Source organism: Opisthocomus hoazin, chromosome 6 (genome assembly GCF_030867145.1).
Source record: "Opisthocomus hoazin isolate bOpiHoa1 chromosome 6, bOpiHoa1.hap1, whole genome shotgun sequence".
Taxonomy (NCBI): domain Eukaryota; kingdom Metazoa; phylum Chordata; class Aves; order Opisthocomiformes; family Opisthocomidae; genus Opisthocomus; species Opisthocomus hoazin.
This window is the reverse complement of record NC_134419.1, coordinates 49,537,147-49,554,984: the sequence shown is the minus strand read 5'-3', so window position 1 is coordinate 49,554,984 and position 17,838 is coordinate 49,537,147. Positions and strand designations below refer to the sequence as shown.

The 17,838-nt window shown below is 42.8% G+C and overlaps 1 protein-coding gene across 1 annotated transcript; it reads right to left on the bottom strand.

Moving 5' to 3' along the window:
* Positions 1 to 9,408: 9,408 nt before the first annotated feature.
* Positions 9,409 to 17,061, bottom strand: LOC104329937 (protein NDNF). The gene is made up of 4 exons (XM_009935092.2): positions 16,990 to 17,061; positions 14,698 to 14,893; positions 12,619 to 12,752; positions 9,409 to 11,621 (listed from the first exon to the last, which is right to left on the bottom strand). Exons 2-4 carry the CDS (start codon positions 14,883 to 14,885, stop codon positions 10,270 to 10,272), a joined length of 1,674 nt encoding a protein of 557 aa, XP_009933394.2. The 5' UTR covers positions 14,886 to 14,893; positions 16,990 to 17,061; the 3' UTR covers positions 9,409 to 10,269.
* Between the last annotated feature and the right edge of the window lie 777 nt (positions 17,062 to 17,838).

The following is a 17,838-nucleotide window of genomic DNA, read 5'->3' as shown; positions in this document are numbered from 1 at the left end:
AATGCCACTCGCTTTGCACAGTCTTCATAGCCTCTGGGTGTCTGAGAGCAGTTGTGCTATCTATCTGCACAGTTGGTAGCTCTACAGCGAACGCGCTCCGCAGGGCAGACGGCATGATGCAAAGGGACCCCCTGCAGCAGGTGAGGGATGGTATGAGGCGGAAAAGGCTGCGAGCCAAAACAGATCTAGAAGTGCTACAAAGTCGGAGACACTTGAAGGGGGTCAGGTTCTTGTAGACGAATGATAGCCTGGAAGCCAGTCCCTTTACCTGCTCAAAGTAACTCTTGAGACGTGGATCTGCTCCTTCCTGTGCAAAAGCTGTAGGTAATTCTTTCTAGTTTCCTTCTCATACACCTAAGATTTGGTCTTTCCATTATGTTTTTTTATTCTCTTTGCTTACCTTTTAAATCTGCTTTAGCAGTGGGACATGAGCATGCTTAGAGTTTTACCATTGGATGTCTTTGTGCCTTGCTGTGACAATTTGCATACTTTTCTTGAGGAGTGGGTGGGGAACTGCTCTGTTATGGGGGGGGGGAGGGAAAGTAACTTCCTGCTCTAAATGAAGTAAAAATATATGCAAATATTTTGCTAAAGTCTGCAGAGAAAAGCAACTGTAGGGGAACAATAATAGAAGTGATTCTTTATCCTTGTAAGAAGCTTGTGGGAGGAACAGTGTAGCCAAAGGATGTTGCAAAAGAACTACTTAAGTGAATTATTTCTCAATCCTCTGGAAAAGAATGTTCAGTATGTTTTGACTGATCAATTCTGCTATCACACATTTTCTGAATACCTGATTAAGATGGAATTAATAGAGTTGAAGCACATAAACAGTAATACCCTAGAGACAAGGAACAGTTTTATCCAAATACCTGAAATATTGTGTTTGTTGCCAATCTCTGAAACTCAAAATGCTATTAAATAGCGTAATTGTCAGTTATTCTAGTCAGAACTGACTCCCCAACACAAGTGAGCTCCGGATTTCCACTCATGTCCTGTTTTGAACTATAGATTTACAGGTGTTTTGCATGTTCTGAATCACCTTTTGATTCTATCTTTGAGTCCTTTCTTCAAGCATAACTACCCTTGCAAACAAAACCTATTTGCATGAATAGGAGTTCTGATACCACTTTTAAACAAATTTTATTTCAAAGTGAAACTGTCTGGTTTTTTGCTATAGTTGTATTTTGGGGTTAGAAGTAACTTTCTTTGTAGCTAACTAAATTAATTCTGGGACAAAAAACTGCCACCTTTCTTCTTTTCCCCAGGTATTCTAGAAAGTTAAGCATCGGTACATGTGAATAACATGGGTAAAATAGTTGCTATAAAAGTAGCATTTTTGCCTTTGCATAAGCATGACTAGGGAGGAAAATATTATGGGCCAAACGGTTTGCAGATGTAAGTGTTGTGGTTTCATTGAGTTATGGACGGATTTTAACAGATTTTGTCCCAATAAGAGATAATATGTGCAAAGCAGTTCTGATGGTCTAGCCAATTTGTGGGTTCTCTGTCTGAGCTGGGAAACTGGCATTACATACTTTTGGAAATCTGGGTTTGAGGACTGTGCCACATTACAGATCCAGAGGTTTTGGCCCACTTGTATTCAGGCAGCTGATTTCATAAGTCCATGAATTTTTTTTTTTTTAGGTCAACCCAATAATAAAATTGTGTTTTCTTTTTTGAGTTGTAGGTAAAGAAAGGAATCCTTCTGTATGGGTGGATGGCTGTTGTCCTCAAAGGCACTGGTCACTGACAGTAGTGCTTAATACTGGTTCCTTCCTTGGTTGGGATTTTTCTTCTATATGGGAAAAGGCCAAAGAATCCTCCCAGTTAAAACTTTCCACCATATACAATAAGCATCATGAGGCCTTCTGATTGTCAACGTAACCAAACTGTTCTTGCTTTCATGGTCCTTTGTGAATCTGCAGCTGACAATTCAGTCATGGGTACTGTCAACTCCAAATGTTTAAAAGTCATGAAACTGGCCTCAAGTCATGACATGGAGATACCGTTAAACCAAGTAGCTCACACATACAACTTCTTTCTATATATCAAGAATGGGAAAAGGTGAAGGAATTAAATCCCTAATTATAGGGGTCAAGTGGGTAACACATTAGGAGATGAACCATTTGCACAACTGCAGTGAATAGCAATAGTTCTGCTTGTCCCACACTACTAACCTTATCACAATATTGCAAGCATCCCGGAAACACAGTGAGAGCCAGCAATACTGTGCATGTTCTTGGCAGCTTCGTTAGTTCCTGAAGCTATGGAAAACTTGACTCTGACCCATCCACTCTTTTCAGTTTGCTTTGTACTTCTCTTAAATTTCTGAAACCTCTTCTGAGTTATGTTTTATGACAAGTTTATCGAGTCCCTGCTCATGGCTAATTTCTTCCAAGACAAGTCCAGCGGGCTTTGTTAAGGATCCTTGTGAGTGTGTGGAGAGAGCTTTAGCTCCCTACCTTTGTAGCGACTAAAGCACACCTTGTTCAGGGATGACTCGATGTCTGTAGATACCACTGTACAACTTCATATGAAGTTGTTTGGAGCATAGGTTTTGTGAAAATGAAGATTGGTTCAGGAAGAGGCCTTACAGATTTCCACCTATACACCTGGCAAATGTACTTAATATATCATAATGCTGACAGTTATTCGCATGCAGAATTGTTGACTTCAAATAATTTTCCAACCAGATGGCACTCATTCTCAATGGCCTTGAATCCTCTTTATCTTGTTAGTGAGGCCTAGGAAAGCAGTCAAGTTGCTAGCTGTGCTCCTTGGCCGTTTCTCAGAGGTATACCTGTGAAACTTTCCACTGGGACATGGCAGGAAAGTTGCTTTTCTGCTCTCCTGTGACTGAGAGATCCACTCAAATAGCTGACCTTAAAATTTCTAGTGATTCTGTCTGTGGCTTTAGAAGATACAGAACATGCCCTAAGCTCATAGTGGAGGTGCGTTTAACCTGTTTAAAGCCATCGCCAGGCTCCTCATGCCTCCACAGAAAGTGTGGGGGTCCACGCAGGTACTTCCCATCTTCAAATTGCATGGTTTTCTCAACAATGGTACGCCCTCAACTGTGCTGTATAGTACCACTCTGAGTGTTGCCAGGCTGGTTTTGACCTATGCCTCCCAGAAGTAAGTGAAAAGCAGAAGAGCTAGACTTTGCCTACTTGCTTCAAGTCCATGTTGTGGTTGGTGGGGGGTTGGGGGTGGGTAATGTAGCTGATCTGTTAGATTTGAAATCCAGGTCTTACAGCACATTTCCTTAAGTGTGCTGCGTGTAGTTATTGTCAGAGGTCTCTAGACAAGAGTCAGATTGAGCATTTCCTTAGAGTCATGGTCTTGATACAGAGAACATGCTGCATGCTGAGTTCTCCTATTCATGTGAGTCACAAGCTACAGGAATACCACGGGTTTAGTGGGTTTATATGCTAGCACTGAATCTCGGAGACAGAAATGAATCAGTAGTGAGGCTCAGTCAAGCACAATCTTCCTTCTGCTGGAAAGAGAATGAGAAAGTGATTGATATCACGGTTACTGCTGTGGTGCTGGTGCCTGGAAAATGCTGCAGGAAGGGCCAGGACTGATATATCCCACTGGCAGCCTTTATTAGGGTTTCTGCAGAGCCCTGCTGACAATGAATGTCATTCTGGAGAAATCTCTGTCCAGGCGAAAAGGCTTTCTGAGTAGTAGGCATCTTACAAAAATGGGAGCTGTATGCAAAATGTGGATCCAGCATGGGCCCTTCCTTTTCTTAGAAGCTTCTAACAAACTCAAATTTTACTTCATTACCTTCAGATTCTTCATGCTTTACTGCTCCCACCCTGGCCTCTGAAGGTCTCCTTTCCTTGTTGGGTCTGCTTTCAGAGCAAATTATCGTAGGAGTCTAAAACAACCCTTTTAAACTGACCTCCCAGGTCACCTTCTTGGAACATCTGCTGTGTCACTGACACCAATACCTGCAAAAAGAAACAGCACTTTCTGGTGCTTACCTCCTCGCTCTACCCTGCTGTGAGCTGGGGGAAGGCTATTCTTGCTCACATAAGTTTGAGACAGAGGAGTAGCATTGCAGAGAACCTTTCTCAGAGCAGAGCAGTATAGGACAGTGTGTCCTGGGATGGCTTTTAGTCCCTGTAAGCAAATCCTCATTCTCTTGTGGAGGCCACAAAATCAGTGACCAAAATCACTGAAGAACGAACCCTGACAAACTGGGGTCTGTTGCCTGTGTCCCAGAGTATTGGTGGGACATCCAGCTCTGGTGGGAGGTAAGTCGCTGCTAAGTGTTGTCAGTGAGACAGGGAAGCAGTGTTCCAGAGAATCCCCATCAGGGCAACAGCACTATGGGAGAAGATACAGAGCTGTCAGGGGTGTGCCTGGGATCATGACTTGCTGGGCAGACTGTGTCTGAACTAAAAATCCCCACTTTGATCTCATCAAATCTGTGACTGGGAGTGCTGGTGAACAAGTTAACCATGAGCCAGCAGTGTGCCCCTGTTGCCAAGAAAGCCAATGGTGTTCTAGGGTGCTTTAAGAGGATTATGACCAGCAGGCTGAGGGAGGTTCTCCTTCCCCTCTGCTCTGGAGTACTGTGTCCGGTTCTGGGCTCCCCAGTTCTAGAAAGATGAGGAGCTACTGGAGAGAGTCCACCAAAGGGCTACAAGGATGATGAGGGGACTGGAGCATCTCTCCTATGAGGAGAGGCTGAGGGAGCTGGGCTTGTTCAGCCTGAAGAAGAGAAGGCTGAGAGGGGACTGTAGAAATGTTTATAAATATCTCAAGGGTTGGTGTCAGAAGGATGGGGCCAGACTCTTTTCAGTGGTGCCCAGTGACAGGACAAGGGGCAATGGGCACAAACTGAGGCACAGGAAGTTCCGTCTGAACATGAGGAAGAACTTCTTCCCTCTGAGGGTGACGGAGCACTGGAACAGGCTGCCCAGGGAGGTTGTGGAGTCTCCTTCTCTGGAGATATTCAAAACCTGCCAGGACGCGGTCCTGTGCAGCCTGCTGTAGGTGACCCTGCTTTGACAGGGGGGTTGGACCAGATGACCTAAAGAGATCCCTTCCAACCCCGACCATTCTGTGATGCTGTAGTGTTACAGTCCTTCCAGTAAGTGCCTGTCTTTTCAGTTCTTGGCTGTCACTTTTTATGCTCTTTAATTTTAAACAAACAGGAGAAAAAATGAACTTGGAACACGCGAAAGAGTAAATGAAAATAAAATGTAAGCTCCTTGGATTTTTCTTCTGTCTGTTCTGCCTTAATCTTATCAGCGAGATGCTTGGCTTGTTAAATTTGCTGAAATATTTGCTCCTGATAAGCCTTATCAAGTAAGCTCCTTCGGCTTCTCATACAGCTGCCGCTGCCCTCTCATGCTGGCAGCCCGGTGTTTCATCTGCTGCCTGGGATGCTCAGCCATTGCTGGGCATCTGCTGGAGCGATGGCAGCTCATGCCAGCAGTGGTTGTTAGCCCAGTTTCCTCCAGGCTCATCCTCGAGTTGTATCATGTTTTTTTGCAGACGCATGCAATGCAAGAATGTGATGTATTTACTGTTTGCCTCTTCTAGTCAATTTAGCTGATTTTTACAATGCTATTTCTGAATGTTGCTTGACAGACTTGCCCAGGAAATAGCAGTTGTTTTGCAAGAGCAGCGCATTCACCTGTCTGTGCTTTGTTACACTGATTTCTCAATCCAGCATGTGCAAAATAGGTAACAGTGAGCAGTCATGCGTCTTTGTTCACCTTCATCCCCAAAGATACAATAATCTGTTTTGTTTTGCCTGGGTTTGTTATTTCACTGAATGAGTGTTCAGCGGCCAAGTCATCCATTTTTCTCTAAATGCCAGAGAGCTTCAGTTGCTCTAACAGCACCTGAAAGCCTTTGGCATTTTGGGGTCACTGGTTTGTACTTCCTGTCAGTGCTAATATTATTTGACTTTAAAATTAGATTTTAAGCCTTGTGCAAAGCCAGGATGTTTAACTGCAGTGTCCATGGTTCACAAACTCTGCTTACCAAAAGGCAACAACAACTAATAATAAAGCCCACAATGGGGGTGATATGTATATCTGTAAACAAACACACCAGCTCTGTGTCTTTGAAAACAATTAGTGAGCAGGAGATCAGTCCAGTACCTGGGGCCAAAATAGCAAGACTATTTTTAACTTGTTGCTTAAGCTAGAAGCAAGTCTTCCGAGTGGGTAGGCATTAGCCAGAAAAAAAAAAACATACGAAGATGAAATTAAAAAAAAAAAAAAAAAAATGCTCAAAGCTGTGAATGTGTCCATGAATGTATTTGTGGGCCGATAGGGAATAATTTCTAAAAGACTACCAGATCTGCTTTGAAGGGTATTTACGGTTGTTAGGAAACTCAAAGTAATAGGAAATGAATAAATGGGCTGATAAATACAGGAGGAAAAAGCAATGACAAAATAGATGATTCTCAATGTCAGTTAAATATTAACTCATAAATGTCATCAATCCTTGAACCCGCTGTCAGAAACCTCTACATTGGTTTTAGGTAGCAGTATCTTTTAAAGTGTATAACTTAAATGAGCAATTATTACTGTCTTCAGTTACATTTCAAAATTTCCAGCAGTAGCAGTTGTACGAAATACTGGGCAGTGATGCTGAAGAGCCCCTTGCTGTACTGTTTTGTGCCTTCCAGGCACGCACAGTGGCAAACTTAGAACCCTGTTCTTTGTTATTTCACTGTTTCAGACACTGGCACCTCATTTCCAGGATGCAAATGGTGATTTGTGAGGTTGAGCCCACAGGGGAAGGAGATGTGGATATGTAACCTGTTTTCTCTTATTACTTGCCCTCTCTGGTTTTGGTACCCCTGACCTCTACTTCCCACATGGAGGGGGGGCTTAGCAATGGGAATAATTCTGTAAAGACGCTGGGAAGAGATGCGTGGCCTCAGAGTTTGATCTCAGCTGTGACAGGACATGAGGTACAATATCTGGAAGCACACAAAAGCTGGGACCCACCACTGAACACTAGGAAAAATAATTTGGTCTGGTAACAATGTTGAGGGCTTGCTTTAAATGATCCACAAAAGCAAAACATTGCTCTTGAAATGTTCTTTGTTAAGATGTCTGTCTGCACTTCCTATATGACTCAGATTCAGCAGGGATGGGGAGCAGATAGAAAGAGCTGATGACAGTTTAGGACAGGCTGGACTGAAGGAACTGAGTTTCCTTAGAAGTTCAGCAAAGAAGATGCAGAAAGCACATAGAAAAAGGAGGAGGCAAGTGTGGCTTGGGAAATGTTTATGGTCAGACTGCAGTAGGCAAGCACTAGTCAAATGGGAGGGGGAGAAGACAGAAAAGTGCCAAACAGCTTTGAAAGAGAAGGGCTTCCAAGTGTTGAAGAGAGGGAGCTGTGCACATGAGCAGTTGGTGGGGGTAGGAAGAGCACCAATGGTGTAACACAGCACCTTTGGTTTTGTTGTGGATAAACCTCCGAAACTTCACTCTCAGGACAGCAGTCAGCAGCAAAGTGACACCCCGCTTAAAATCCAGTGCACCCAAAAGCTACCTCATAAGCAGGGTATGAGCATGAGTGAATTGAAAACAGGTTTGTGATCTGGTGTGTGCAGGCAGAATCACAGTGGAAAGATCAATGGAGAGGAATAGTGCCTGCTGTTCCTGGGGTCGGTATTGCAGACCATGGCTGGTTGCACACATAAGCGAAGTGGGCTGCTACCTGGAGGGTAGGTTGCCTGCTCTGCTTATAGTAGAGGCAATCGGTTTTGGCAGAGCAGCATATTCCTCTCTGTAGCTGAGCTCTCCCTCCCGTGCACAGGGGCCTTTGACAGAGGGACTGGTGTGTGTGAGTGGCAGCTCCTCCCGTGAGTTGAAGGACTAGCACCAGCTAGTCACTGCTCTGCTTGTGTCACAGCCTGGGCTGCAGGAGCACTAAGCTGTGGTCTTTGGAACTTGCTGGTCTCTGCCTCAGCCAGTCCTCTGCACGTGGCAACAGCTGGGGAGATGTGAAGGGAGCTGGTGAAGCTGGGAGGAAGAGAATCTCTTGGGTCTTCTCAAAGTCCCCCTGAAATATCTGCTGACCCTCCAAAGCTGCGCTTCTTTCCATACACATTCTGATTAACTGTCAGTCACCTCAGTGCTACACCAAGACTTTGCTCACGTGTCACCTCTGACTGCTCACCCCCCTGCCCTCTCCCAGACTGATTCTATCCCTTCCTCAGAACTCTTGGCTACAGCCCTAAACCAAGGTTGTGCTGAGAGGTCTAAAGCCAGTTTTGTTGTGAAAGATATACTTCAGTAGAGGCACTGGTATCAGGCAAGGTGCCAAGGCATCTTCCTCTTCTAATGACATTTTTGTGGCATTTGTGTACAGAGGGCAAATGCAAGGGTTAATGCTCTGACAGGCTGAGGGCAGTGGATTAAGAATATGTTATATGTGCAGTTAAACAGATCTTCCTGTTCCTCCTCTATTATTATTATGGTTGTTATTACAGTCTTTTGGAGGGCATGTAAGTGATGTTCATCCAGAATATAAATGCCTGAAATTGAGGAGGAAGGCAGATGAAAACGTGAAGATTTCCAAGTGGAGATGACCTCTGTTTCTCTTTGAGCTCAGACTATTTTTGGCAAAATGAAGTGAAGGCTTGCCTTGGAAAGCAGGCGGTGCAGCTGACAGCCCCTGTAATTAGCCGAAAGGCCCGCAGAGTGTGGGAAGGAGGCCACGGAGCACACGGCTCCTGCCATGGCACAGCTCAATACAGAGCAGTGCCTGCAGGAATGTGAAGCCTAGCCAAAGCCCAGATATTGCAGCTGATCCCATGAAAAGGCAAGAACCCTTCTTCTGCGAGTAATGAGTCCGCTAATGTGTAGCGAGCACCATACAGGGAGCACAACGCTATAAAGTCTCAGGAGCAGGAAGCACATGATCCTTTGTGTATGCACAGAGGGTGGGCTCAGTCCTTACCAAGCGCCTCCAAGCATGCTTGGAGGTAGTAATTATTCAGAGTAAACTAGAACCTTGATGACCCTGAATTGCACACAAACTTCTGAAATATACAATAACGGACTTAATCATTTGTATCTTTGCTTAGTGCAATTGTGGGGTAAAAAGAATTACAGCAGGCAAGATTTCTCTGGCAACCTCTGGGTCAGTGAATCTATCATATCTCTGTATATGTAAATTCCAGACAGCCTCTGTGCAAAATATTTTCTGATGATAGCTGAAATTGAGTGTAAGGGGTTTTTATGAAGACTTCAGATTTTTTTCAATTTTTTTTATATTATGTCTCCTATCATCTAAGGAGGGTGATCAAGAAAACAAGACAACTAAATAAGTGTTTGTCAGGATTTTTACTACAAATATGCTCCCTCCATGATATTTGATAGGAAAATCACATTTAATTTTTCCTAAAGCAATGCATTCATTAATATAGACTGGGTTAAGGATGTAAAGAGTGAGTATGTTACACTCAGGTGTCACATGCTGATGGACATAGGCTTGATATCAGAGACTATAGATAAAAACTTCCTTTCCATGGCAAGTTTCCTCACTTGCTGATGTCCTCAATGGGCAGCAGCACAGCAGTGTATTTGTATACTCCCCAGAAAAGCTGGTTCCAGAACCAGTTGCTGGCGTCAATTTTGCTTGTTTCTAACCAAACACAGTTTCTCTATAGAAATGAAAGCCAAGCAAACATGCAGGTAGTAAGGGAAGATGTGTTTCAGCCTGCTTTGATCAAGGTGTGGAGCTTTATACCAGTTCCACTGCTTTTTAAAATTTCTTTGTGTCTCCATCCATATTCAAGCAGCGGGGAAGTTCAGTTTCTCAAGAGCAGCTTGACTTGTGAGATCTCTCTGTTCCTCATTAGGTGATGGAGCTACACCAAGTGAAAAACTCTGGGACTTGAGTATAATGATGTGTGCTGCTTGAGAAGGCATTTCCCATCACTTCTGGATTGGATTTCAGAAGCATTTTAGGTAACCAATCTGTTTCTCACGGGTGCCATTTTGGGTATTTTATTTCCATGCACATGGATTTGTTTCACGGGTCTGTTTTTGATGTCTGAATGAGACAGCTGAGGGGAAAAAAGAACTCTTACACGAGAGAAGATGCAAAAGTAAGCATAATGATCAAGACAACTAAGATGTTTCCTCCGTAGAATCTCACGGCTTTAAATTTTTTGTGAGTTGGCATATTTTAAACTGCATGGGCTATGGCATGGATTGGCATAGACTTTGATAGTAGTCTTCATTCACTCACTTCAAAACATTTCTTCAAAAACCTTCAACATTTTTTTCTGGTCTTCACAACTTTGCTGTGATACCTGATGGAGATGCCAGATGGCCCAAAGAGATAAACATCAAACAAGTAAAGCGTTCCCACATCCAGCCCTTTGATGGTCTCTGTGGTGACAGCTCGCTGGAGATTTATATCGTAGAAATACTTGCACAGCACTTTCTCTGACTTGTGCCGAGATTCAGGTCCAGAGCACCTGTCCATGTTCCGCAGTTCCACCCAGACTTGATCTTCTTCAATCTGTTTCTTGTACACACAGTACTTGCTCTCCTCTTGTGTTCCTAGCCAGGCAATGGTGACAGAGTTGCAGGTCCTCAGTTTACTGAAGGACTTGATTTTTAAGCTCTCTGGAAGAAGTGGGAATAAGGGCTTATGGAAATGGGGGGACACCTGTACTTTCACAGAAGAATTAGACTCCTCTGTGGACCTCAGCTGCACCAAATACGTGTCCAGCAGCTTTCCCTTCAGTGAGAAATATCTCAGCCCTGAGATGTTCTCCAATGCCACTGTTTTACCATTCTTTGTTATGTGAACCCGTACTTGGCCACGACACAACTGAAAGGTGAATTGTATTTTTTTATGCCTTGCCTGGTACTGCAGACTGTAGAATTTATGTTTTTTCCCATCCAGGACAACCTGAATCACTTTCCCATCTTTCAGCTCCATCACCTTAGGTTCAGGTTCTTCCAGAGTTCTTGCAAATGTCCCAGTATAAGCAGCGCTGGCATTTGTGAGGAGATTGACAACAAAAACATCAAAGTAATACTGAGTGCTGGGACTGAGATTGGGCACTGTGTAAGTGTTCTTTATACCCATGCATATCTGCCTGACTTCCCCACTACTCGCTTTGTTGATGATGCTCAGTTCACTGTTGGACAATATCATCACCTGCTGGGGTTCAAGAAGGTATGGAGAGAGAGACAAAGCTAACGTAGGCGGCAGTTTCATTCCAGAGGACCTGATTGCTGTCTCAGCAGCACATAAGCTCTTATAGTTGTGCTTTTCATTAACTAGAAGACAGTACTGGATGTTTTCTCTATGTTGCAAGACAGAAGGACTGTGTTTCCAGGTCAGAGTCACTGTTGTATGCCCAATGCCAATAACATCTATGCGGGGATCCATTGGTAGTTCTGGATAGAGGTGTCCAGATGTAGCGTTAGTTGTTAAGTACACTGTAATGTGTGTGTCTCGCTCAGTGGATAAGAACTCTAGCATGTAAAGGGCAGAATGAGAAGACATACCCATGTAAGTCTCTACAGAATTTCCCTTGTAGTTAAAAATGGTGGACACCATGCTTGGAGCCTTCTGAGATTTTGAGACCTCTTGTATCTCATGATCACCTGCAGGCAAAAAGCAGACTTGTAACTTTTGTTTTAACAGATGTGAAATAAAGCACATTGCATAGATTTTATCATTCATATGTCAGGGAACATCCTGTTTTCTTCCTGGAAACAATAATTATAACTAAAAATACTTATTGCTACTGGCAATTTATTTAAACAAAATTTGAGTAGCTTTTATTTTAGTAGTGCAGTTGCAGAATTATATTTTTCAAAAAGACTATAATAAAACCACAACTTGCAAAATTTGACTTGTATCGTGCCTGATGCATCTAAAATTTTCTTCTTTCAATGGCTATCTCTGGGTACTTTATTTCAAGGAAACTCACGCTTTACGAAAGAAGTCGTCTTTGGTTTAGTTGTGTGCCATTCTCTCCTATGAAGAGGGAAAATTTATCACTTCAGAGAAACATTATTTGACTTCCTCAGTCAGGTGTACCTGCCTGACAGGTAAGAACTTGTTAATGGCAGCTTTCAGATTGTAGTTTGAAAAATAAGTTCAAAAAATCATGAAAGAGAATGGAACTTCCTCTTAGGCTAAAGGCAGCATAATGCACACTGCCATGGTAGATGGTATTGCTAGAAAAATAAGCAACTAAATATTTTCTGCATTGCTTTGGGGAGCAAAATGACTGGTTCAAGTGGCTTAAGCCACAGAAAAAGAACTGGGGCAGGAGAGGAAAGTTTGGGCCAGTACAAACAGCTTATGAAGCTGATCTCTGTGTGTGGAGCCCTGAAGAGCCAGGGTTGTTCCCAAATATTAACCTCTGATTTAGACTTTTTCACATGTAATCCTTAATTTATTTTGGTTTCTGGCAAAATCCCATGGGGTCCCATGTTTCTCCCATGGAGCCAGGGATGCGCTCTTTAGCCCGTGGCAGTTTGCAGAAGAGGGAAGCGCGAGATGTTTAAGTTTGTGGGGAATTTCCTGTAACGCGGCTCCTCATGAGTAACTTCTGCTTCCTCTGTCGCTGCTCAGGCAGACTGGAGGTCTTACCTCGTGCTGCTTTTCCAAGGAAACTTGCTGAGGCCTTTTGCACAAGTATGCTCCATTCGATGGGAACATCACAGGGGGTCACTGTTATCGTGAAAGGTGCAAGGGCTCTGCCTTCCTCCAAAACAAAGTAGTACCTGTGTATGTGGGTTAAAACCAGAAGGAAAGTGACAGGAAATTCAAGTCTGCCTGAGGCACCTTGTAGTCGGCCATTCTGATGCGGGTCACTCCACTGTGGGTAGAAATGGCTGCTCCCCTTTGAGGTGCAACAACAGCAGGGGATGGTGAATGTCTGAGATCTTCAGCTTTGGGAAGAACACATGCTGTGGTTTTTTCCTAATTCACAAATATTTACTGGAAGTTTTATCCACTTACCATTGACAATATTTTTCCACTAAATTTTACTTCAGATGAATATCCTATCTCAGTACTTACCTGGTTATTTTGGATGATGAATGTGATTAAACCCACTGCCTTCTAGATAACCACCCGCTGGCTAACTCTGAGGAATTTGATATGTTTTTTCCCAGGATTTCCTGACTGGAGTTCAGTGAAAGCTCTTTGAGCCTATCCTCCCTTACATGTGCTAGCATATCTAGGTCTTCCTGGGTGTCAGATGAAGTGGATGCAACAGAATGATTTTAGCCAGTCCTGAACATTATCAGATGTCAATGGCAGTTTAATCCAGGCCAGTTCTAACCTACTAGCCTTCATGACAGAGGCTGCTGTGTGTGAGGAGTACAAAGCGACATTGGTTTTGATTTCTGATTTAAAGCAGCCCAGCGTCCTGTCTCACTCCTTTGGTCTTCTGTTTATTTCTGTTGTTTTGGTGTATATGGACTGTATACAGCCATAGAAATGCTTGGACTTGGGTTTATCACTATGCAGTTAAATGAAGGCTATTCAAGGGTTTTTCTGCTCATTAGTGAGGCAAGCCTTGTCATTGTGGATAGACCATGTCAGTCTAGAGGTCTGGCTTACTTTCAGCATATGGCTACTGGGCCAGAGTCAAGCTTCACTGGAAACAGTTCCACATTCTTGAGTCTTTTACTCTAAGCCAAACCTTGCCATCTCTTGGTTTCTTGTTTGGATGATTCTGGGGTTCATAAGGTTCTTACCTGATCATGCTAAACTTAAGGGGGTATTGCTTCCTAATTGCAATCTTAACATTAAGCAACAAAAGCATAGCAAAATTCACTTTTATTTGAGATTTCAATACCGATTTGCCTTTACAAGCAGAGGTCCTGTTTTCACTCTTGTGAGCGTGGTCACATTGTATAACATGTGCCATGCTCCAGTTTCGGCGCAATGCATATCAAAACTGAACCATCTGGCTCACTCTCTGCTCCATGACCGCTCTGCTCGGGTGTGTGTCAAAATCTGTGTCTGTTGGTCACTGTCCCAAGTGGAGTCTCATTAAACCCCTTGAAGTGCACCTCTTCCCAAACCAGCAGATCAGTCTTTTGTACCCAACATGCAGTGCTAGTTGTAATATCTATATCACCTACATGTCTAGATATGGCCGAAAACTTTTCAGATATGTTGGGGAAGTGAAGAATCTGTGGAGTTTCTGCATGCAAAGTACTTTTTATCTTGGCAAGCTTTAGTGCCATTCATCAAAAACACTTCTAGCATGCAGGACACTGGCAGAAGTCTTTCTGATAAGATATCTGTGCAGATAGTCTATTGATTTTGGGGACAGTTAATTTGCTAGGTATTCTTGTATTTTACAGTGAATGTAGGACGGCTGATGTGTCTCTGCAGTTCTGAAGCCAGGCTGTTAATGTGACACAGTTCTTTGCTGTTGGAGCCCACCCGTTCTGTATCAGCTCTGCTGCTGCTCTGGCAAACACCACAGAAAGCTGCCTGAAATGCCTGTGTGAATCTATGCTTCATCTCAGAGCCTTGTTCCAGATTCTGAGCACTTGAGCTTGACAGCACAACGGGGCATTTCTTTAGAAATTCAACAGATGCTGATAGAGCTCTGCAGATGCATAGAAATTCTTGACTTGTACAGGTAGCGCACAGCTACCAGTGTCATAGGGTAGTATCTGAGAATAGGAGTGACTGGTTTGCTCTTACCTTTTAGGTATATCCTTCAGCAGGTGAATTGTAGTTTCCTTACCATCAGCAAGTATCAGGGAGTTGTAGAAATTTAAGAGATCGGTCTTGAAGCTCTGTTGGGAACTGGTGGTGGGTGCTTTTATGGAGTGACACAAGCAAGCCACCATGAGGAGATGGAGAGGCAGATAAAACCAGAACCAGGACATCTTCAGTACTGCAAAGTGAGATGGCAGAAGTGAATCGAAAGTGCTGCCTTGGGGGAGAAAATAGTCAGTGACCTTCTCTTTTTGTACCTTTGCTGGTGTTTATCATAATCACTGCAAGCTAGGCATTCAAACAGTTCTAGTCTCCATTTTTCTAAATTGCTTAAAGTTCACGGAGAAATATCTCACAGAGGATCTCTGCAAAGCTTTAATGGCACAAGCTGCTATGAAGTCTTTTATTCTAGAAAAATATAGTCAATGTAGCACAAGTGCAATATCACAAGACAGTTATCAAAAAAAACCTTTCCACTGCTGACAAAATGAGTGGAGAATTTAAAATATTTTTTCTAGTTTATATAATGTTCATTTGCTATATTTCAAGGCTGGGTTATTTGTAATAGAACTGTCACTTTCAAACTCACAGGAGGTCACTATATCCCAAACACTGCTGCTGCTGCTGTTCTGTCAGAAATCACTTAAGTTTTATTTAATCCTTTTACTGTAGAATCAGAACAACTTATTCAGAGCAGTGTAAGATACTGTTTGACGAAAAGTGGACGATCCTGGATAAGAATGCCTCAACTGATACTGAGGAGATTTTAAGCTTTTTGTGTATCTTATTTGGAAGAAGGCTTTATTGCTATAGGGCAGCTGGATAAATCATTCTGAGATTTTTTGTATTGCTTTCACACCTGCATCACTTCCAGCCCATCTCTGCGTTTGCTGCTTGTTGGAACTGTAACAGCTCTGTTGTAGTCCCTCTGATTAGAGACTTTAAAAAATCATGTATGCCCCTTCCTTTTGCCAGGAGGCTTTGTTATCAGCTTAGAATCTATGAAAGAAATGTACACAAACAGTCCCAAAAATAATCTCTGCAAATGCTGACATTATTTAAACTATGCTGTGTACATTACAGAGCTACACAGATAGGAGACTCCAGTTAGGGCAAGAAATGTTGACAGTATACTATGTGAGGTTATAGATTATCCTTACATTTTTGTCTGCCACATCCAGTTTCAGAAAGAGGGAAGTGCAAACGTGGAAAGGGCAAAAAGGGAGAAGAAAGAAGGGCATAGACCTTTAATACAGGTGCCAGCTGTAGCTCAGGGACTTGGAAAGCAGAGGGAGCTCTGTGAGCAAGATCCCTTTTTTGAGGAAAAAGTAGTTTATTTCATCTTACAAGCAGCAAGGAGTAAAGATCCTGGTTAAATCTGATTGTTGGCTAATGATAGAAGAGAGCGTAAAAGATACCCTTTGTAATTTTAACTTGCTTCTGAGATCAGCCCTTTCCTCATGGTGCCTGTAAATGTGCAGAAGGTCTTAGGCAGTCAAAATATCTGCAATTCAACAGACCTGCCGTCCATGACAATTAAAATGACTTTATAAAATGACCAGTTCCTTTATAAATCCATTTCAAATATGCACATTTAAATGTAGTATTGAATACTTTTGTAGATTTTTATATACAAAATTTGTTTTAATATGTAATTCCCAAACTAATTCAATCTTTAGTATTAGTGAGATCATCATTGAAATTATCACTACCAGCTCATCTGAATGTCCTACTTAACATCCTAATAAAGTTAGGATATTCTCTTCCTCTTTGTAATATGTTTAGCACCTGCCTGAATTCAAGATTAAACAACCATCTGAACAAGTTGAAAGAATAGTTAAGATTATTAAATAAATTCCATTTTTAATGTTCTTATAACAGAGCTTTCCTTATGACTGAGTCACCACTTTGCCACTTTGTTATTCTTGCAGTATAACTATAGTTTACAGATTCAAAATATAACCCCAAATATTTTGGTTTACCTTTGACAGTGAAATCTGAGTTTCTTTGTGCTTCAGAGAGGATTAGGGAGAAAAAAACCAAAAAAGTCTTTCGTCTTTCTGCTGCTTAAATGTCAGGATCTTGCAAACCACACTGACACCACGGCAGCTCAGCTTTTCTTGTCCAGGAAAACAAACAAACCAAGCAACCAACCAACCTATAATCGGCTTATCCCAAAGAGAACATCATCCTAAAGGCTGATTTCACTCAATTACACAAACAGTACACTCTCAGACTCTTGGAAATATGTTACACAAAAAATACTCTGCTTACCTATTGTGTTCTTGGCCAGATGATCCCCAGAACACTTGCTTTCTTTGCCAAAAAAGCATAAAATAAAAAAACATAGACTTTTCAGATCTCTGTAGACAGATGAAAACCAAAACTGTGCAACCAGTTTAACAGGACAGAACTGATTTTTCCATATGGCTCCTGAACAGACATAGTAACTAAAACGCTTGCAGTCTGTCAAGAAAAGAAACAAAAAAAAAAAATCACCTCGGAGTTTTGGTATTTTCTTAAGTTGGATGTTTTCAAAGGTTATTTTAAACTTGCATTAATTTTGAAATGTTCAAAGTTCCGACTGTTGCTCTCTTGGTTCTAGAGTTCCTGCTGGAGGGCTGCGGAGCACACCGGAGCGTGCTGCCTCCAGCCAGCGGGATGTTGCTCCTGCACAGAGTGTCAGCCAGGCTGCTAGAGCTGCCTAATCCCAGCGGTGGCTGGTCAGAGAGTGGGTCTTTGACAGAAATGCACAGTGAGGAGGAGGGGGTGAGATGGAGAGAACAAATGCTGTGTTAACCCTTGTTAGCCCTTAATGCAAGCCAGCCGGGGGCATACCAGTCTCCTCCGGAAAACTAGTTTTGCATTAGTAGCTTGATGGCCCTTCCATGGAGCGTGCGGTCTTCTTGCCCACAGCACCATGGTAGTTTCAGGTACTTTCAGGTGTACCGTGTTTCTGGCATGGTTTTTATGGCCCAAGAGGTGCTGACTGGCTCACAGAAAGGGAGGCAGAAAAGATGGAAGGGAGGGAATGCTCTGCATTTTTTAAGTAGACTGGAATTAGCAATCCTTTGAAGACTGTCAGGAATCTACTGAATAGAGCTGAGATTTCTTGGCTGGTGG